The 22,153-nt window shown below is 39.7% G+C and overlaps 1 protein-coding gene across 8 annotated transcripts in view; it reads right to left on the bottom strand.

Annotated features, from left to right (window-relative positions):
- Positions 1 to 22,153, bottom strand: part of PPFIBP1 (PPFIB scaffold protein 1) — a 104,260-nt gene that overhangs the window by 6,668 nt on the left and 75,439 nt on the right. For 2 of the 8 annotated variants that reach the window (XM_031597185.2, XM_031597192.2), the window contains 16 exons: positions 20,644 to 20,758; positions 19,200 to 19,232; positions 17,815 to 17,876; positions 17,335 to 17,419; positions 15,410 to 15,567; positions 14,382 to 14,500; positions 13,174 to 13,227; positions 12,015 to 12,075; positions 10,876 to 10,908; positions 9,558 to 9,732; positions 8,051 to 8,083; positions 5,703 to 5,844; positions 5,184 to 5,312; positions 4,398 to 4,548; positions 3,840 to 3,951; positions 3,588 to 3,676 (listed from right to left, as the gene is read on the bottom strand). In XM_031597185.2, the coding sequence (XP_031453045.1) occupies positions 3,588 to 3,676; positions 3,840 to 3,951; positions 4,398 to 4,548; positions 5,184 to 5,312; positions 5,703 to 5,844; positions 8,051 to 8,083; positions 9,558 to 9,732; positions 10,876 to 10,908; positions 12,015 to 12,075; positions 13,174 to 13,227; positions 14,382 to 14,500; positions 15,410 to 15,567; positions 17,335 to 17,419; positions 17,815 to 17,876; positions 19,200 to 19,232; positions 20,644 to 20,758 (1,551 nt within the window). The remainder of the gene's footprint in view (positions 1 to 3,587; positions 3,677 to 3,839; positions 3,952 to 4,397; positions 4,549 to 5,183; positions 5,313 to 5,702; positions 5,845 to 8,050; positions 8,084 to 9,557; positions 9,733 to 10,875; positions 10,909 to 12,014; positions 12,076 to 13,173; positions 13,228 to 14,381; positions 14,501 to 15,409; positions 15,568 to 17,334; positions 17,420 to 17,814; positions 17,877 to 19,199; positions 19,233 to 20,643; positions 20,759 to 22,153) is intronic. The other 6 variants (XM_090146817.1, XM_031597187.2, XM_090146843.1 and 3 more) reach the window with 6 other exon arrangements.

Here is a 22,153-nt window from a genome sequence, read left to right as displayed (position 1 = left end):
AAGCATCAGTGATGCTAACAAGAGCAGCCAGTTCTTTCTCTAAAATCTTAATCCTCCCAATCATTTTTACTTAAACATTAATCTCACAGAAGAACTCCTTTTACAGCTCATACAGATCAGCTATTTAGGCTCCCACCAGCGTTCACAGAAAGAGTCAGACATCTCCTAAGGACAATTTCTGCCACATTGAGGAATGAGACGCTGCCTCACACAGCCTGCTCTCCCTGCACTGACACCAGCTACAGCCTTTGGCTGGACCAGGAGCTTTCAGATGTCGAAAGCTGGGAAGGGCAAGTTTCTTTCCCCCTTCGTGATTACAGCAGCAAGTAGCAATTTTGCTCTGGCTCCATTACACCTCCTTGTACTCAGAGCTCCTTTAAATCGCTGAAGTGGGAGGGAGAGACTTTTGGCAACCAAGAGAACTGAACTCACAGGACACACGTGGTGAACAACAGTAAGCAAGATACACAATTTAGACGAGGCTCACAGGTTACTGAAGACTGTTGGTACAACTCAACATCCTGACCTGCTGACAACTTTGCAATATAAGCAATATGGAAGATGACACATTTTGCCTCTCCCTGGTTTCACTCCAATATCTAGCCCCAGAAATGCAGCATGTCAAAACCAAAACAGATTCTCTCTCATTCACGGAGCTCAGACATGGGAAATGTTTACACAGGATTGCGTGACCAGCCTGGCAAGACTTCCCAGATCATCTAGATCTGTAGCTCCAGGAAGGGTTGCAAACAAAGAACCTGTACTAACCTGCAAAAGTGGTCACATGCTGTGAGATCTGCATTCCTGCTAAGTTAAGGCTCCTCACTTATAATTTAATCCTTATTATGTCACTAAGTGTCTCCAAGTCTGGTACTTTGTTGGTGCAAGTTGGCTGACAAGTGAATTTATACATCTTTATGCTAGGGTTAACCTAGATTGCTATGTGTTAACACCACTTGTGTGTTACAAACAGCAGACTGTTTTATGATTTTGCCAGAATAAGTGAAGATTAAATTATTTGCTTGTCCAAACAGTTCATTGCTTTTGGCTAACCTTATAGTGAGTTTAAGATTAGAGTTTCTATTTCATGTTATTTTATTATTTTAGTTTGAGTAAGGGTGAATTTCCATGTGGTTTTTAGAAGTTTTCTTTCACATTTTACTTACAGTTGTATTTAGTTGATTGTTTACACAGAATCTGCTGTTCTAACTTGATGGTTAAACACTGTCAAAAAAAATTCCTAGGGATTTAATTTTAAAGGGAACTAACAGGGAGAGTTATCCAGTTCAAAGGCAAAGCTCCCACTGCCTATCCCTCCCCTGTCCACCCATCAGCTTTCTTTCTCTTTTTGTAGAAAAAAAGACTAATGTGTAGAGTAAAAAAGCATAACGTGAAGATCCTTCACATTGCTGCCTATGCTGCATTTTATCAATACTCAGTGCTCACCCACTCAATACAGCAACAAAGCTTCCCAACATGAGATTAAGCTCAGCAGAACCTACTGGCATCACATCTCCAAGATTAAACAGAAGAAACAAGCTGCCTTCTACTTTTATATTAATGTGAAAATTCAATAAACTAGAGCCAACAAACATGAAAACAGTATATAAGCAGCAAGTACTAAGCATCTGTCTAAATGCATTAAACAGCAAAATCATGTCAGATAGTCAATCTAATGTAAAGAACATACAAAACATGCAAATATGACATAAAATAGTAATTTTTACAGAGCCCATGGTGTGACTGATTTCTTCTTTGTTCCAAAGAAGGAAATAACACTGGCAATGTTCAGTTTTCGTTTACATCTCCAGAGAAGAACCGGCTGGCTTTACCTGACAGGCAGTAAAGTGAGGAGCTGACACACTGTGCTGTACATTTTTAAATACATAATGCATATGTTAATAATGAATCTTGTTTTCAAACAAGCTGGTTCTTAAAAGTGCAATTCTCTTCAAAGAAAACTGCTTTGGTTTTCTTACGCTAGGCATCCACATGAATGGCTAACTAGACAACATTGGATCGTTGAGAAGAAAAACATTCCACCTACTTCTATTAATTGACAGCAATCTGAACAGTAAAAAGCTGCATGAAATGCAACCACAGCATTTGCGTACTTTTGTATGCTTACAGATGCTGCCTGAGCACATCAGACAACGTCATGCACAGCTCTTAAGCACTTTCCACATACAGAACCACAGAAACACCAAGGTTGGAAAAGACCTACAAGATCATCCCGTCCAAGCATCCACCTATCACCAATAGTACTCACTAAACCATGTCCCTCAACACAAAATCCAAACATTCCTTGAACACCTCCAGAGTCAGCAACTCCACCACCTCCCTGGGCAGCCCATACCAGTGCCTGACCACTCTTTCAGAAAAGTAGTATTTCCTAATATCCAGCCTAAATCTCCCCTGGTGCAGCTTGAAGCCATTCCCTCTAGTCCTATCACCAGCTACATGAGAGAAAAAGCCGACCCCCAGCTCACTACAACCTTCCTTCAGGGAGCTGTAGAGAGCAGTAAGGTCTCCCCTGAGCCTCCTCTTCTCCAGACTGAACAATCCCAGCTCCTTCAGCTGCTCCTCACAAGGCCTGTGCTCCAGTCCCCTCACCAGTTTTGTTGCCCTTCTTTGAACCCACTCCAGGGCCTCAATGTCTTTCTTGCAGTGAGGGGCCCAAGTCTGGGCTTTTGCTTGCTATTTGCTCTCCCACATTAAGATAGTGTTTTTAAAAATGGAAAGAATGCAGGAAATACATGCAGGTGAGTTCTACTGTCAGGGCTTCTGTTTACTTTAGGTTATCGCTATTAGCATTAGTTTGGCACAGGATACTCACTACAGTTTCAAGCAGCCCTCTAAACACTCTGAGGTAGTGTGCACAAATCAAGGATCTTGAAATATCTTTTCAACACTAACACTGTCTATGACTCTCTCAATTCTCCTGACTTTCTCCCTGCAATTACGCAGAGAATTTCCTTTCCCAATTTATGAACTGCACTCTGAAAACAGTAGCATCTCATGAGACGTGTTTAGCTGTTGGAGTGAGCTCTGTGCTTCTGGTGCATCATGTACATGTATGTGTAAGCTCTGCAGTGCTGCAAGAGTAACCTCCAGCTTTAGCTTCTTTTCAGATCCTGTCTATCTGGGGCAAAAGTCAAACGTGCATATGGTGACCACATGGCTCCTTTGCTAACTTTTTGCTTTAGGATGCTACAAGCCAGATTGCCATGACCTGGCTCCTCACAGACAACAGACCTTGTAAGATGTCTGTTTGGTTCTGCAAGCCCCAGAGGGATGTGAGAGTGACTGTCTGCAATGTCAGAGGTGCCCTAGCAGCTCCAAGTGCCCTCCAGTGCTCTATAAATGGGGTGCTTGTGAGGTCAGCCAGGATTTGGCTGATGGATGCTCCTGCAGAAGGGCTAAGAGGAAGAGGTTTAAGTGTTAAGTGAATCTAACAACTATGCAGGAGATCTCTCCAGACTCATGATTTTCAGTGAGTTGTCTGGATGAATGTTAGTGTGCATTAAATGTCAGTAAAAACTAAGAACATGACAAAGATGTCAAGACAAGAAAAGCCATTTACTCACTACGCTCATGTAATGGAGCATTCGGCCGTCCACTTTTCCTTCATCAAACTGGGTCTTATACTGAGGGAGGCCAATGTCATCCAGCCACCCTAACAAAGAGACAGAACCAATATTAACATGGCAAAGCTCTTCTTGATAGCAACCATGTCCACAACACCAGTTAGGTGTTATTCTCACTCTCTGAACCCTAAACTTGACGTGATTAGGAACCCCTACAAAAAGCTTGTGCTTCAGCATGTAATACAGACTTACTGGTAACCCAATGGTAATCCAGCTTTCCATGATTGTTCTCCTCTTCAGACCCAAGTGCCTGCAGAGCAAGCTGAAGCTTCTTCCGATGCAATGGGTGCTTTATCCCAAGCTCCTGTGAAAGAAAGGAAAGGAGCAAAGCTTGATACAATACTGTATTTTATTTATTAGTCTGTTACATAAGAAATAAGAATGGTTTCAGAGAGTCTCACTGCATACATCTGCCAAGTCACCAGCAAGTGCTGTATTTCTGTTTGTTGAGTACCAACACCACCTCAGCACACACTCAGCTCTAGGAAATACCTGCTCACTGCAGCAGATTAAGGAATGCAGGTTCTTTAAAAATATATGAAAATATCAGACATAGTACTCTCATACCAGAGATTGCATATAAAAAAAGCAAAAACACAACACACAATAATTTAAAATGTGTCAGTATTTAGAAAAATACTTGATTGGATTACTTTCCACACCTACTTAGGCAGGCAAGGTTAAAAGAATTGTTTAGCTAAAAGCATTCTTTTAAGTTGAACTGAAAGTAGTGTTTCTGGTACTTCTCACCTTTTCCAGATCCTGCTGAGAGGCTTGCAGAAGGGTTTGCCCAGAGAGTATCCAGTGTCTGCCGTTACTTATGTAAGAGCCTAGCCCCTGGTCCTGGAGCCAGTTGCAAACTTGTTCCTTTGTCCACTTTGCAAATGGCATGTCCAGCTCACTACAGAAGATTTTTTTAAAAAAGAGACTTATAAATCCCGTGCCTCAAATTTCCTGCTTTCATTCCCAATAAAACAACCAAAATCTGAGCCATTCATTCATAGGTATTCTGTGGGAGCTGGGATAGTCTCCAGGGAAGAACATGCATCACAATCAGGTGAGCCTTATGAGGAAGAGTGTCTACCTCTGAACTGTCAGCACCATGATGCACAGTGCTGATCTCTTGTCATCACCACAGTAAACACTGTCTACTAATACTGCTGACATAATCGCCCTTACTGCCTAGAATAGTAAAACTCTAAAGAAAAACTGTAATGTTTCATTTTTGCCTGTACTCCCAGAAATGCAGCAGGAAAAACACACTGGAGGGTATCTGTCACTGCCACATGAGGGCTCACGTTCCACTTTGCACAGCCTTGCAGATGCACTCAAGCTTCACTCAGCAACAGGACCCTGGACTCCCACACCACCAACCAGCCCCAATTCTGCCAAAATCATCTCTCAAGGGTGGATCCACCTGTTTCCATTCACCAGGAGAAGAGATGTTTCATTTTAGCACTGCACTCCTTTTAACCCCACACCTGACTGGAGCTGCCAGGAAGGCATGCACCAGCACTTAGCCACTGATTGTCTTACTTGCGAGACTGCCCCAGGTCTCTAGACCAGCCCAGCCGTGGCCCTGCAGTTGCTCTTGTCCCTCCTCTTTTGAACTCCGTTTCTGACATGTCATCTGGGTTGAAGGTGGTAGATTGACTTCTTTTAAGTCTGTATTAAAGAAAGGAACATATTTACATGTGCCTAAGGAAAAGGTATGCTTCTACCACTGTGACCAAGACAGACAAGATTTCCTGTGGTATTTGTAGTAGCCCTTCCTCCACCCAATACTGACTCAAATGCCAGTTCCTGCTCTTGTGATGGTCACACCAATTGTGTCCACAGCCTTGAACAGACTACAGAGCCACAAGTTGAAACGGAAAAAAAGGAAAGATTGTTTGAGAAAAACTACATACAAGAAGATGGAAGGCGCAGCAGTGCCCCAGCAAAGCCCACCACCTTCTTCCTCCCAAAGTCATCAGCTTGAGCAACTCCAGCACCCGGCTGGATACCCTGCAAGCCTCAGTTCTGCAGAATGGTCATTTCTCATCTTTAACTTACCTTCCAAATAACTTCTTGATTCCTCTGGCCTTTTTCCTGGAATCTGGAGAAGGTGGAGCCATCTGCAAGCTATCTGTTTCTTTTGGTCGAGGGGGCAAACCAGCTAGATCTAGGTGATCTGCAGATCCTTTTTCTGTTTCAGCTATTAGAAAACAAAGCTTTGTTAAGACTTACTTCTGCAGGACTGTACAGATGCACTCCTGAACTCCAGAATGACTCTTGCTAAAACTACTGATAGTCTCCATGTTAAGAAAATGGGGCAAAGAGGATGTGAAAAACCCAAGAGAAACAAAATGTGCTTCTTGTTCATGGGCCTGACTGTAAACACTCCAAGGCAAAGCCCTGCACTAGCTGAGTGCCTTGCATCCAAACCAGACAACAAATACTTGGTGAACTGATCAATGAATCAAATCCCAGGTTCACTCTTTTTCAGAGACAGTTTTCCAAGAATAAATCACTGCCATGGCAAGAGTTGAACCAGGATTCCCCAGAGCACAGAAAAATAAATTATTTCCCAATGGGCAACCTTCCTAATTACCTCCATTATCTCCTGTGCTCCCTGATGAGGAAATTCCAGCAACAAACAATTCCTCCCACATGAGGAGCAGGAGGGCCCTTTCACCTTGCTGGTGGAAACAAAGCTTTCTCCTTCAACCTGTGGAGCATTTTGTTTCTCTGCAGAGAAATATCATGAAGTCTATACTCTATCTGAACTGCATTTTTCCTTTGAAGGGATGCACAGAGCCTACACACTACCTCCCACATGAAAAGTTTGATCTGTAGCCCTTGTTTTCTGTTCACAACAAATCTAAAGATTCCTGCCTACAAAAGTGAAATTGTGACAAGACTGTTTAGTAAAAGCTGAAATAAAAAAGCATAAGACTACATAAGACCATTTAAAAAGAAAAGTAAACAAATTGCAATATCTATAAGACTATATAAGCAGAGGTGTGCCAGCAAAGTGCCAGGTAGCTGAAGAAAGTCACCATGTGGAGCTGATGATGCTTGCTGAGGAACAATGTCAACACAAGCCTGTTGAGATGAAGCAGCCGTTGCAAGGCAGCCTGCAGCAGGCTGGCAGTCAGGCCTGCAGCCACTTCTACCACCTTTTCACGTAGCCATGTAATAAGATGACCATTATGTTTTTCAAATGGACCCTCAAACTTGCGGGAGAAAACCAAACAAATCATATGAATCAAGCTAGAGCATATATTGCTGGGTCTCAAGAATATTTTCCTGTAGGGCAAAGTTTTAGGTGTTTCAGATGGACTATGTGTGAACTTGTCCCATTTTCTTCCAATGAAAGTTAAAATTGTGAGGGAGCAAGGTCACATGCAAGATGATTTTGGGGCACTCTGGTTTGACTGCTATAGAATAATAAGGCAATCTTGCTGATGAGAGAGAGCAGCATATCAAACAAAGCTTTTGCACTTGTGGATTCTGCTTTACTTGTGTAAGAAAAAGTTCTAGCTTAGAAAAAAAAAAACAAAAAATACACATTTAAACAGCAATCTAAAGAGAGAACACTAGGACAAGGCTGGATTCATTAGTAACAGAGATTCGCGGGTATTGCAATGTTTGCTCCAAGCACCTTGCTCCCTGGTGCATAACCCCTAAGAGGAGCCAACCAAGGTAAACCAAGGAAGGGCCAAGAGGACTTGTATCTCTTTGTCAGCAAGGGCCACATGCAACTGCTGTGCCACCACGTCTGCTGACACAGCTCCCCTTGCTAACACCTGGCCCTGTTGCTTCTCTCTGCCCTTGCCAGAACCACCCAGGGAACACTCACATCACGCGACCAGTTTTTACCATGTGAATGGCTCCATCTAAATCTGTCCCAGTTATTTCTCATTCATTTATTACAGAATAAATGTAGCTATTTTTTAGAAGAGGACTTACCCTTCCACTCAGAGTACCCCTAAATGAATTCCTGAGAAATAAGTACACTCAATTCCCTGTTTCACAACCCTTCAAGCTTTCCCAGGGGGCTCTATGACATGTTATCCATATGTTATCTATGGATAACAGCACAGATGCCCTCCTGGTGTTCATACACTGTTGTTTCCCTGTTGCTGTCTTGGTCTGTAAGTAATTATGAGATCAAAGTTACAGTAAAAGTCTCTGCAAATTAACCCGCAATCTCTCATTAGTAGCAGTTATCAAGAAATGGCACAGCTGACTTTTAGCAGAGGACAGATGTTACATGAAAACTCTTTTAGTGATGCACAAGAGTTTGATGCAGAGCTCTGGTGTCTAGCTTTTGTTTGAAAAGTGCATGGCTATAACCAGCCATTAGCAACAGCCACAGCACAGCTGCTGGTACAGGCAGACATGCAGGATTACTGTACCTAAAGTAGGGGCGCTTGCACTTCGACTGCGATCTTCAGATATCCAAACAACGCACATAACCACACGCAGCACAAAGGGAGAGAACACGCAGAAGGACAAGGTAAAACATAATTCAAAACTTACATCAACAAAAATACAAGACAAAAGAAGGGAAGTCAGTGAGACACATGCGTCACACACAACAATGAATCACACAGAGATTAGGATAAACAGTTCACTGCTCATCTCTCTCTTAGAAAATAAACGCAGTAGAGCTCCTTGTTGGAGAGGGTAAAGCAGCACCTCAGTCCTTGCAGTGCAGGGAGGCCACCCACTGTGCGACTCACACGGGCTCCTGTGAGGTGGCAAGAATCTGGGCACCAGCTTTATAGGTGGATGCACTGAAATCTGGATAACAATAATTCAAATTCACAGGAGCCTGCTCTAGACGGCTCATCTTCCAATCCTTTAGGACAGCCACAAGACCTCCATCTTGTTAGACAAATTGATCACAGGATGAAACAGGTGATTACACACAAACAGACAAAATAAACCAAAGCAAAGAGTCTAACCCTCAGAATAGATTGCACATCTATTCCAAGCATGCTAGCAAGTTCCCATGCCATATGACAAGGGAAAATAGGGGCAATGCATAATATATACGTATGAGTATGTTGCTTCTTTTGAAAAAAGAACTAGAACTGTCATTGATAAGTAAAAGCAATAAACTCTTCTCTAAATGTAGAAGACGTTATCCGCCTTTATGCTTCTGAAAGACAGAACTGAACTCCAAACAAACTCTGTTGTGCAACAAAGCCAAAAATTGTAGATAAATGCCAATAGTTCTGATTCACAGACTCACACGATGCTTGAACTGGAACAGTGGAAAGAATACTGCAGCAAATCAGCTAATGCAACTTTGGTTTCAACTGCTGGTAAAAGCAAACACATTTTGTTCATTTCTTCACTGTGCAAATGACAAGACCAAAACAGAAAAGCCTCCTATATGAGTCCAGAACTCAAAAGGAGCTTAAATAACCTTACCAATATTGTTCCTGTTGTCACAAACTCTTTTGCAAGGCTACATAAATAAATAAAATAAAGAGGAAGACTGAGTGCTGCTGCCTCATTTCTGTACATCAGAAAATCTTATGAAAGATAAACTGGAGATGGAGCCAAGGGAAAAAATATCACAAATCCCATGTTTGAATTGCTGGCCAGACAGCCAGCAATTCAAAACTGCAGTAATGCATTACATGGTCTCAGAGGAGATAACACAGCAGAGGTGGAAACAGACCAACTACTTTGTTACATCATTGAGGTTTTCTTTGTTTTTCTGTTGCTGTTTCTTGACTTCTTCCAACCATTCTACTGAGAACACCACCACCATGTCATAAACAAGATGAAGGATGGCTTTTCAGCTTTTTAGGATGGTTACATCACTCAGAAAAATAAACCTCAATTTCTCTGTTATTAGAAACACTGTTCAACACATACATTATCTGCATTTAGGTGTACAATACCTACCTAGATTAGGGGCACTTGCAGTCCTCTTATTATTTTTTATCTTGAAAAAGCCTCGTCCAAAGGAAGATCTGGCTTTACGGGTGCCAAAACTATCCTCATCTCCTGTGATGCCATGAGAAGGAGATTTTGGAGGGAGAGTGGCAAAATTATTACCTTCTGTGCGAGGTTTAACCTGCTTGAGTTAGGAAAACAAACAATCAGTACCAGGGAACTGAAAAGGACCTTTGAGGAAGATGCAAAGCGACCACTGACAGATAAACTGGAAAGTCACTTGATCTCACTTGTTACTGTGAGAAAGCATTGCAAAAACCATGAAGAACAGACAAGATCTTCAGTTGAACAAGTTCAGGACTCAGGATTACTATCAATAAATTCTAAAAATAACACATCATCTCAAAGATGTTGCTCATTTTCTGTAAGTACAACTTACATGTATTAAAAAGACAAAAATACAGCCCTGTAGGGCTTTGACAGCTGTGGTAACAGCGGAATCAAAGGAGGAGACAAGACCCTCATGCTGAATTGGTTCTCTGGCAAGTGCTGGACAGCCACTTTCATCTGTCATTGCTTTGCAATTTCATAATGATTTAACTAATTGACTTTGCCAACTGACCAAGCTGAGAGAAAAGCAGGCATCAAGCAAAGAGTAAAAATGACAGGAACTGAAATCTAAAACGTCACATAACCAATTTAAAGTAATAGTTTTAACCTTTTTGGTCGTTTCACTGTCTCTTTAAAAAGAGAAAAATCCATTCATAATCCAAACAAGATCCTTTGGGTTTTGCTGAATGGATAGAGCATTCACCCTAACAGTGGTGTCTCATGTAGGTATTCTCTGCGCAGGTCTTCATGCAATGACTGCTGTATGCAAACCATGTCTTACAGTACCATGGGTAACTGTTCTGTAATGACAGTCTCTTTAAGAAACAGTTGTTACAGAAAGCAATTTGGAAACCCAAGGGTTTTCAGAGATACTAATCAAGGGTAATTACAGAGTCAGTATAATAGTTAATGGCTAGCTTTGCTAATCATCAAGTGGAAGAACATGCGAAGGAAATGTTAGATGAGATAGCAACCTTATGCTCAACAAGACTGCAATATAATCCTTGTGGGAAAAGAAAAGAACGTGTGAGACATCCTAAGCCTGATGCAGAAGTGATTGCAGCAATCATTGTATACTCCTGACTATCTTGTCTGCATGGATGCTATCCCCCCTTTGGAACCAAATTCAGATGACTGAGCCTTCCAACATTCATGCTGCCCATGCTTCTCCATGTATACTCACAAGTGCACACACACACACACGCACAAACATTACCTCTGCTGGCTTTTGTGAAGCAGAATCTCTGTCCTGTTTGGGAAAGATTAAGAAACACATTAAGAAGTCACAGTTTATAGTAAGTATTCAGTTCATCATCATTACCCTAAGTTGAATTCTTACTGAAATACCCTTCTCTGCATTCTTTTTTCCCAAAAGAAATCTCTTCAAAGCTGTATTAATTCAGATTAATTCTTACTTTTTTGAGATCAATGAGCTGACATGAAAATACAGTTGCTTTAGTTTACTTTGGAAAGGATTAGCTGTGTATATAATTAGCTACCTGCAGCCTGTCAGGCATTAATGGTCACAGTCAGCTGAGGAGACCCAAAGCAGGAATCAGACAGGGTGGTGGCCAAATATCCACAGACTCCATTCCTTGGCTGTTCAAACAAACCAACCTCTCTACCCAACAACTCAAGAATTCTAGCTCTTATCATCAAGTCTTGTTGACAGGATTGAAAACGTGAGCATCTTTTCTAAGTTGTAAAGCACAGCTCAGCTGCTTGAATATCAGAGAATTTAGGCTGTCAAAAACAGCTTAACAGTTCAGGTTGTCACAGGAAAACAAGCAAACCATGAGAATCTCAGGTAAATATCTCCTGCCAAAAAAAAAAAGCCTATGTTTTTTTCATTAAATCTGCAAGATGTGACATGTCTATGATCACTGGTAACACATGATGTGAGGAGTCCTGCTGTATGGGAACTGTTGAGTCATGGCCTGAACCACTGACTGGGCACCTGGGAAAGGACCTGGTCAGCCCTGGGAGCACAGGTGAAGGTAATTCAGCTGTGTGACTGGAAGGGGTGGAGCCTGGCTGCACCTCTCTTAGACCTCATTTAAGGGCTGACTGTCATCAGGGAATGATCTCTTGTTGGAGATCCCTCCTTAGTGGAGCTTTCTCCTCTAAACCTGGAATCTTTTGATATGGGTGAGCAATCTTTTTCCTTTATAGTATTCTTCTACTGTGCCTTCTGTCATTGTACCTCTGCTATAATGCCTTTCCCGTCATATTCATTTAATTGCTACACTTGTTCTGGCCCTGAGGAAGGCAATAGTGCATTCATAGGTTCAGAGCCCCATTGGAGATGTCATTCCCATTTCAAAGGGAGAGAGAGAAATAAGAGCCCACACCAACCGTTTCAGATGTCTCTTTCTTCAAACTACTCAGACTGCTGGACTTTTGCAGTGAGGAAGTTCTGAAACAACACAAAGAATGAACTGAAAAACTCCATTAAATTTTTAAAGATAGATACACTCTCAGGAGACAGCTTTAAAAATAACAGTATGTGATGAAATATATTCAAAAACATAGACATTTTGAATGAATGCAATCAATACACTAATCAGAGCCCACACAGTTTTAGGAGACACATTCTACAAATCTCCATTTCATAATTACTGATGTTAACACTGCAGTGACTTAATGCCTACCTTGGATATTTTTGGCTTTTTATTTAAAGTAGTATATTCAGAAGTATAAGCAGAAGTTACACAGGCAAAAGGAAGTGCTATAAACAGAAGCTATGAAAAACAGTATTATTAGCAGCAGGCTTCTGACTAATTTAATCCTTAAAGAAGACAAGCGTGCTAAATCAATCATGGTTTAGTATTTTATCTACAGTTCTATTTCTCATTTCAGACTAGATATCTGTTCTGATGGGACTCAAGAGTGCTCAAGTTTGAAAAGAGTTATCATTAAAGACTCCCCAAAGCCAGGTCTAAGTTAAGAGTAACTTCACTGAATGTCACAAAGTTATCTATCTTTATATCAGCATAAAGAGAATACAATTTGACCTTGGGCATATTCTCACAGCACTAAGTCACTCAAAATAAAATCAGCCACTGAATCCTATGCTGTGTACCAGATAAGCCCTGTTGTCTCGTGCTCCTTGCTAACAAATTGCTTTGACACATATGCATGTTCAGAAATAGTCCCACTGATTACACTGGGGAATAGGGTTTTGTGGCAGAAGTTAAAATTATGTTTTTATTGTAGTCATCTGACTATCCTTTCCACATTACCAAAAGAACAAAAACCAACTAGGGGTGCAGGTACAACAACAGTTTATGACTCAATTAGAGATGCTCAATAACATAAAATAAACTGCTAGTACTTCTGCATGAATAAAGCACTGGAAAATAACAGTCATGAGCAAAAAACCACAACCACTATATATCATCTTGGTTAGAATTAATTAATGTATTTACATGTGTTTGTAAAAACATTGGTCGGGAGATTTGAGTCAACAGTTGCATATAAATGTTACCCAAATATTTTTTGTTGTGATACTTACACTGGACTATCACATGGCTGAGTTTCTGGAGAGGAACGTGTTGATCTTACTTCACTGTAAAAATGAAATACATGAAAAAAATAAAATATTTGGATGGGATCTCCAAATGTCTTGCTAATACAGAAACCCATCATGTTTTACACCTTTTTTCCCTTTCAGCTGTTACTGCATTAAAACACACCACATTTTCTCCTCTGCAGTCATAAGTCTTCCAAAAGACAAAGGTGAGATAAAGTGGACCAGGAAAGAAAACAAACACTCTTAGCGTGACAGTGCTGCACATCGAGATTAAATAAATGCAGAGGATACAGTATACAGAGAGTCTAAAGCACCAAGAGGCAAAGATGACCCGCTCCTTGTAGTTTAGCCACAGTGCTAGGACATTCGCTGTTGCTGCTTTGCTTGTTTTCTTTTTAAGAGTCAGGATATAAACCCCTGCCAGCAATGGCTAGAGCTGCATGAGGTTCTCATCCAGCAGGCTGTGGTATGGGGCAACAGGAGCTACAGCTCAGCCACAGCCCCAGGGTAGAGCTACACATCCACTGCCCCAGCTTCCTTGGGATTCTGCACTGACACATTTAGCCTGGCATTGGAGTACCTCATGCAGGGTTCCTATAAGAACAATCAAAGAAATATCTTTGCAGTTCATTGTTTCAGACTCAGTGTGGTTCTTTATCTCCATCTCTAATCTTTTCAAACGCCTCTTAGTTTCTTTCTGTATCTCTGGTAACAGCCTAAGATTAGTGCTGGACAGTCTTTTTGCTGCACTTTGGGCGGTGCCTTACACCAATCCTTAGCAACTGTGAAAAATATCTGGATGCAAATTATCAGGAACACATTTGGTAGCACAGACAACGCTATCTCAGCCAGACCTACATGATGCAAAACAGATAAAAATAAAAATTCTGTGTTCTTCATTACATTAGATCAGTTTTTCTCTCCTTCTGTTCATTACTTGTGAAGCAGCTGGCATAGAGTATGAGTGCTGCTACAAGCAAGAACCAACACACTAATGCTTACTTACTGAAAAAGATTTAACCAATGTACTTTATGAACATAAGTTGAGCTCACTATTGCTAGTCAAGTGAATGCTACCCTGGTTTAATGGACTTAATAACTTTACAGTATGGTAATCAGGAGATTATTACTTTCATTAAATGCCAAATATTAAATTTACAATTGAAGAATATGTGGGGAAACAATAATACCTCAAATCACTTGTAGGCTGTGTTTTCACTTTCTCTGTAGCAGTTTCTGAGCTCTTGGACGTTGATGAAAAAGATGGGATTGAAATCTGCAGAATACTTTTGTGAATCTGTAAGGAATTCTAAAAAAAATGAAAATTATCCATTACACTGAAATGAGCTCAAAAGAAGCAGTCAAAAATGAAAACCGTAATAGATAAACTATGGAAAGAAGGCTCCGAGATAAAAAGAATATATATTTGCTTTCTTTCCTTTATAATAGAGTGGAGGTTTACTACTCCAAAGATGGCACTGGAAGATAAAGCGTGAATTGCTGCACTGATAAGCTACAGCACAGGCAAAAATCTTCAAAGACTCCAGAGCCTGCCTGCTAAACTTCTCTCCACCACAGTCTCCAAAAAGAGCAGTTTGCTTTTTAGATTTACTCCTGTCCTCGCACCACTCAGAGGATACCAAGCAGCAGCTGAATATTTAATTTAGTTAATATTTCTTCACGGTGTGTTCAAAGTCCCTACCTTGACTCAGAGCTTTAAGAGATCTATAGTTTTACTGCTGGAAAATGTGACTGTAAAAATCAGAGACTGGACAACATCCTAATCATTTTAGTGAATGTAAACATGTAACAATGATTGCAACCTTTTAAATATGACAGGATGTATTAAACAAGTTCCAGCATGTTTACTTCAAGTTCTTGACAAATGAAATGTAGCTCCTAAAATAGCTATGTCTAATACAGAAAGTAGTTTAGATGCATTCTCATGAGAAATACAGTTACTCATTATCTCTTGATTCCATCTGATTAAGAAAAATACATTAAACTGAACTCAAATCAAACTCCCCAGCAGGTTTCACAAGAAGTTCACATTATCCAAAAGGATACTGGATATTATCAAAAGGACATTATCAAAAAGGATATATTACTAAAACTGTGTGGCCCAAAAAAAATCTTGAGTCTTGGTGTTTGTAACACCAGTCGAGCACAAGCAAGCTTTCAAGGAGAAATGGCACTAATAGAGGAAGAAAAAATACACCTCTTCATGAATATTTGTGTTAAATTCATCGTGGATTGGCGACGCTGTTACTGGGGTTGGGGATGGACTTTTTTCTGGGTCAGTCAGACTTGGTGTGTCCAATAAAACTGTGGAGATAGATCCTGAATTCAGGAAGTCTTCACTGTCGCTGTCCTTGCCTGGAGGGAGAGAAGATGGAAATACGTTGATCTGACATAATGACCTTTGCTCCTATGCAATGCAGCCTTACTTTCAGGAGACAGTACAATAGGAGAAGGGTGCCATCAATAAATGTTGCTTCCCAATTCAACCACCACAGCACACTAGACTTGGAACAGAGTGGAAATATGCATCTGACAGCAAAAGTCCAACCCCTCTTCAAAACATTCAATGGGATCATTTTCAAAAAGCTGAATAAACTGGAGTAGTTATTTCCTGTCCCATGTCCTGGGTTTTCATACTAAGTACCTCTTTCCCTGTACTCACTAGGGAAAGACTAGGAGGGTCAAAGTCTGTGCTGAGACAAACAACTTGTGTGGTATCTTTAAGTTACCCATAAAAAAAAAAACAAAAAAAAAAACAGCCTACAGTTAAAAGCCTAAAACCAGTTTTAAGTGACTGTATTACATTTAAAGACTGTCACAAATTAAGCACATCTCATTTAATTAACACAGTAGCCTAAATCAGCACTTGGCATCCTCTGTGCCCAATGAACGATTTGCCACTTCTGAATTGCCTCAGTACAAACTAAGGACTTGGATTTCCACACATCATAGTGTCACAGTTTTGACTCCAATAGGAGTTAACTGGTTCAAGACAAACAATGTTTTCTAAAAAGCGAGCAGAAGTCTAGCACTTGTTGCCAAAGATTTGGTGCAAATATAAGCCAGGTTTGTTTACCAGATCCTTCCTTGCCCATTTGTTACTATCTACCCTTGAGGTAGAGGGCAGGTAGACTTGAGGTTTGTTTTAACATCTTCCAGTCTTTGAAGGCATGGCACTGTGTGAAAAAGCAATCCCTATTTCAAAAATGCTCCTCCTCTTTCATAACAGTAAGCACGCTGCTTTGCTCTCATGACTCATGCTCTCTCTGTGTTTCTTTTGCTTTTCTTTACAGGGAGAAAGGAGAAAGAGAGGTACTGAGAGCTGTTACACTGAACTGACAATGACCACCCTCAACCTTTATAACCTTTGGGGATCAGAAACTCCTGGATCTGGAATGCTCCACCAGTCTTTGAATGTATGATGTGCAACACTGCATGTGACAGTGGCTGTAACACTACATGTTATGCATATGTGTGCAGGACAGAAGAGGTTACTAAGAAAGATGAGGAAAAGCCAGCCTGCCCTCCTATAACAGAGAAGAATTATTCTGTAGCTGCTGTATTTGGCAGCTTGTGAAGTTTCTATTACATGCCAAAGACATGGTATGTCATTGCAACACAGTCTTGGCAGGATGTCCACTTTGCTACTTATATTTTTTGCAGCTTGTGGGCATTGCTATTACAGTGTGTGCAGCTGCTGGGGCAATGCTGGTTTGACTGGAAGGAACATGCCTGCTTAGTGACTGCTCTGCTCAGCTTCCAGTGCCTCCCAAGGAACACATGCAAGTGAAGGGAATGGTGAAATTTAACAGTTAATACAGTACCTAGCCCAGAAAAGTATTTCAAGAGGCAACAGAATAAGCACGGGAATTCACCACGCTCAAACTACCTTTACAACAATCAAATATGCAACATGACAGAAGCAATTACTACTACCAGAGGAACCAAATGTTCAGCTGCATGGTCAGAAAAGGCAATTTACTAGTCTGCACTAGTTGAAGAACTGGCCTTTACTCTAAGAGATACCTCCAAAGGTAAGTCTAAGATTTGATGTAACACTATCCCAATGCACCTATTATTTGAGTGGGAGTAAAGTTTATAACTTCATAAACTGCACAGTACCTTTTTTACCTTGAGCCAATATCACCATGTCTTGAACTTTCTTGTATCTATTCAGAGATTGTCGAAGCTCTTCTATCTTTCGATCCTAAAACAGAAGAAAATTGTGATTACGTTTTTTTCCTTTAGTAGATAAAAAAAATAAATACAATTACTCAATAATTGTCTGTGAAACTGAAAGCAATGGGAGTCATGGATGGGACAGGGTGCAGAATTCTGGTGTAAATTGCAGTCCCACTGAACTTCGTGATGTTGATTTGCAAGGACTCTGTGTGCATGGGAATAAATGCCCAGTTATATCCCCTTAAGAGGCTCCACAACACTTCTGACTGTAGTGATCCCTTGATTCTTATAAATTTAATTTTGTATTGAATTGTGACAAGTTCACATACACAGTTTTTTTGTTTTTTTGTTTTTTGTTTTTTTAAAGAGATATAACTGAATCTAAAAATTGATTACTGGAAAAAATAATGATTTTGCTACCTTTTCTTCATTTGCTGCCATAAGAGATTCTACCGCCTTCTTCATTTTCTGTACCTCTATATCTAAAAACACAACACAGTTACATAAGTCAAGTTAAATGAGACAGTGTAAGGAAATAAGAAAAAAAAACAACCCTAGAATCAACTCAGTAGTATTGAAAGGTAACTTTCCAAATTAAGACAAAATACAAGCCACTTACATTCTATGATAGATGGAAATACATGGACTATTTTTCTACAAAACCTTTTTTTCTGACTTTAACCTAGAAAATGACCAAGTTCAGGAAATTACCTTACCTACTCCTCAGTTTCAAGAAAAATGAAAATCAAGAGTACAATTATTGTTTGAATATCACTCTGTTCTTCATGTAATCTAATAACCACAAAACAAGAGGTCCAAAATACAAAATACTACAACTGGAGCACAACAACGTACATCCTCATTACAGCAGTCAACAAACACCCAAATGACATCTCAAAAACTCACTATACAAAGCAACAGGATTAACAAACATGACAAAGAAAGCATTGTGCAGTGGTGTTTAGTCATAATTCAGTATGGATGTAGAAATGAGGATGGCATAAAGAAATGATGCAAGCAGTCATGCTAGAATATATACTGTAGTTCAGACTTGAAAGAGGTCCCTAATATAGAAATTGTGGCTCTGTGTTTCATCTATAATCCTTATTTATGAGGAAACAGAACATAAACATCCCCATGTATTTGTAACAGTCTATGTGGCTTGAATTTGGAGGTGCTCTGGACTACAGAAATTTAAGAATTGAAATAATCTCAATTTTCACTAAACATATACCTTGCCTAAATGAAATAAACTTGAAACGTCATTACAAACATTTGGAGGTGGGCAAATGCACAGGCAAGAAAGCATTTTAACCTCCTCAATTCCTTTGGAAAAATAAAAAATAACAATGGGAAGAACACCCTCCTCCTCAATGAAAAACAAGTTGCCTTTCCAGATAAAAGTCATTTAGGCATATTGGGTAATACTGCAACTGATACAGTTCCAATGATTTTCACCAAGTTATGCTTACAGCAAATCTGGACTACAACAAATCTGGAATGTAATTGCATTTCACTAGGAGGCAACTGTTTTCTTTGTGTGTGCATTTTAAGGAGAAAAATCTGTGCACTCCACTTTGAAACAAAATGTTGTGATTCTCCATGAAACCAAATCTTTGTCTATTAGCTTTTCTTCAGAAAACTTTGTATTTCAAGTGTGATATACAGTAAAATTTGAGAATATGGACAGGTAGGTGTAACTAAGGGTTACAGATGACACAACCTGAGTGCTTGTTAAAGCAGTTTTACAATCACATGCAAAAAGCTCTTCTGGAATGCTTGTGGAAAGACATCAGAAACCTTACTTTTATCTTTGAGCTTCTTTTTACAATTTTCATCTGTGCAGAAAAGTCCATTGGATTTGAAATTAGCACGAAGGTTATAAAATTAAATAAACTTAATAAAACATCACTACTTAAAGAGCAACTATTCCTCACATAGTACTGCAGAAGCAAACAGTTCATGGTTTTGCACTGCACTCTCATTGCTGATGTTCCAAATGACTCAAATGGTCTCCCTGCTGATATATGTCTACCTATCTCAAGGATATTTGATTATAGGTTAAAAAATAGGTGGAAACTTAGTGTCTCAGAAAAAGCTTACATCAATAATTACTCCTAAGCTAACACTATGTGAAAGCCAGAAAAGTTCTAATGTACAAAAATTTGTTCAGAAAGCACAATCCATGGTTCATCGTGGCAGAAGATCCCTCTGCTGAGCTATACTGAAAACTAAAGTACAGATGAGAACCAAAGGATAATGAAAGTTCAATGTATACAACAGCCCCCAAGAAAGAAAAGCTCCATTTAGGTATAAAAAAAAGCAATAAAGCAAGACCTTGTTCACAATTAAATATTTTAAAAACAGGAATCACATTTCAGTGCCGTCACTTTTAGTGCTCTTTCAGAGTAAATTTTAAAAACAGAATTTTATTAAGTAAAATTTGACAACCTACACACAGCTATTTCTACCTCAGGTCAGAAATGAACAATCAACCTCTTGAAGCTGGATTTAAAATCTAGGACAATTATTAGCGAGATATGTTCAGAAATTAAATTTCAGCAAGTCAAAACTGGAATTTTTTTTTTTTGAGGCCTTAAAGAAAGTTTTCTACTTTTGAATGAAGATCCTGAAAATAAGTTTCCCCCAAATAAATACAAATTGTGCTTCTTCTCAGCAAGCAAATAAAAGAAGTATTTGACATTACATTTCTGAGCTAATTCAAGTTTAGGTAGGATTTAGAATTAACCAGTAGGCAAATCCAGAACCAATCCTCAATCCTTAGGGCTGGGACCACTTAGGTTTGCAGGATGGCTTTTCCTCTCTTTTGACAGTAAGGGGTGTATAAGCAAAGCCCAGACACAAACACTGTGGAAGATATATTGAGAAGGGAACTTCTTAGTATAAGCTTTCTAGAAAACTGGTTGAAATTAATTTAAGGCTTTCTTTGCCAATATAAACAGTGTATTTTGAGGCACGATGAAAAAGCCTCATGAAGTAGTAACTAGGGATTACCAAGACAAGTTCAGTGTTGATCAAGAACCTATTCCATTGGTAGGTTCAGCAGTAGCACTGTGAATACTCACTAAATGTGGTAAAAGAAGTAAACTAGAAAGACAGAAAGTCCATGAAAATTGTGGATTTTATCTGTTATTTGCAGTTCACTCCCAGAAGCACCACCTCAGATGAAGTGACTGAGGAGGACATGCTGCCTCTGCACAGCCCTAAGAGAGCCTTCCATGTTCTTACCTCTGTCCAGTATTTCAATTCCTTCTCCTTTCAGCTTGCATACCAATTTTTCTTGCAACCTTTTTACCTCAGCTTCCTTCTGCTCCAATTTCTCTTTCAAAGCTGATAGTTCATCCTGTAACAGACACAAAATCACTCAGTGACAGTTTCCATGCTTCCATGCTCAGTTCCAAAACAACTGAGATATTTTCAGAAATCAATTGTATGAAGCACAGTGAACAGCTCCTCAGACAGTGGAAGTGACTAAGGGCCCTCTAAAATTTACACTAGCTGAGGGGACACCCACCAAACTCTGCCTCTGAGTATCACAACAGATCACTGAGTTCTTAAGGGGGCAAAACCAGAGGACCAACGGACAAAAGTGTCAGTCTCATGAATTATCTGAAAAAAAGATTTTACTCCTAAATTAAAAAAGAAAGTGTAAAGCAAAAAAGCAGTTTTCTTACTTGTTTAAACTTGCACAGATAGAAAAATTGCAAGTGATGAGGCTGACAGCTAAAATTTACAGCGCTTATTTTGATTTTTATAGAACATTTTGCAGGTTCAAAGTTGGACAATTATGGAGTTGTTCTCATGGAACATGCTGAGGACAGTTTCAGAAACAACCGCTGCTTGTACACAGGAATTGACTGTAATGCCATCAAACACAAACACATACTGAAAAGCAATTCAGACAAAAACATGGAACCTCTGCCACAGTTTAGATTTGCTGATCAAGCATTAGGAAAGAAGGCTTAGAGTTAAGATTCATGGGAACAAGGCAGATGGTGTTTTGGGGGAGTTAGGATATATTAGAAAAACGCTGTCAAATTATAACTTGTATCTAACCATCTGCACCCAGCAAGAGACTGGCATGGATCCACGCATGTAGCTTTTTAAAATTTGATTCAAATCCTATCCAGTCTTGAAAGATGTTTCCCTGGTGTCCGAAGATATCTTGTCCAACAGCATCATCAAGACAGGACCCCTAGAGCAAAGGTACCCAACACTAAAAATTTAATTTGCTCCATTTGTAAACAAAACAAGACTCAATTTTGGCATTTATAGCTCATACTTAAGTGTTAAATTCTTTAAGGAACAAATCAACTAGATTTACTGTGATGGCTTAGATTTTTCTTGAGCTTCCCTCAAACAATCTATTACAAATACGCATGGAAGTGATACTTGTAAACCAAACAATGGCCCAAACAATTCTCCAGTGCTTCAACTTGGTACTGATTTTGATGGGATTTCTAACAGTGTAAGACTGTGCTTCTCCAAAACAAGACCCTTTCTTAGTCATATGAAAGCTGTGGTAAATCGAGGGGAACTGGAGTTGCCTGTAGTTGTTGATGCTATGTTATCAGTCCTCGATTAGAAACGTGATATGTAAACTAACATTTGGGAGAGGGGACAGTGAAAGAGAATCACTGTTTTCTAGCTAATTTTCATGAATAAATGTTCTCTTAAAAAAAGTGAGGAAAAGTTCAGTTTGAATGTTGGAGGTAAATTACAGAAGACACTGCTTTCC

This window comes from Phasianus colchicus, chromosome 1 (assembly GCF_987193195.1).
Source record: "Phasianus colchicus chromosome 1, bPhaCol1.hap1.1, whole genome shotgun sequence".
Lineage (NCBI taxonomy): Eukaryota > Metazoa > Chordata > Aves > Galliformes > Phasianidae > Phasianus > Phasianus colchicus.
This window is presented reverse-complemented; position numbering and strand designations above follow the sequence as displayed.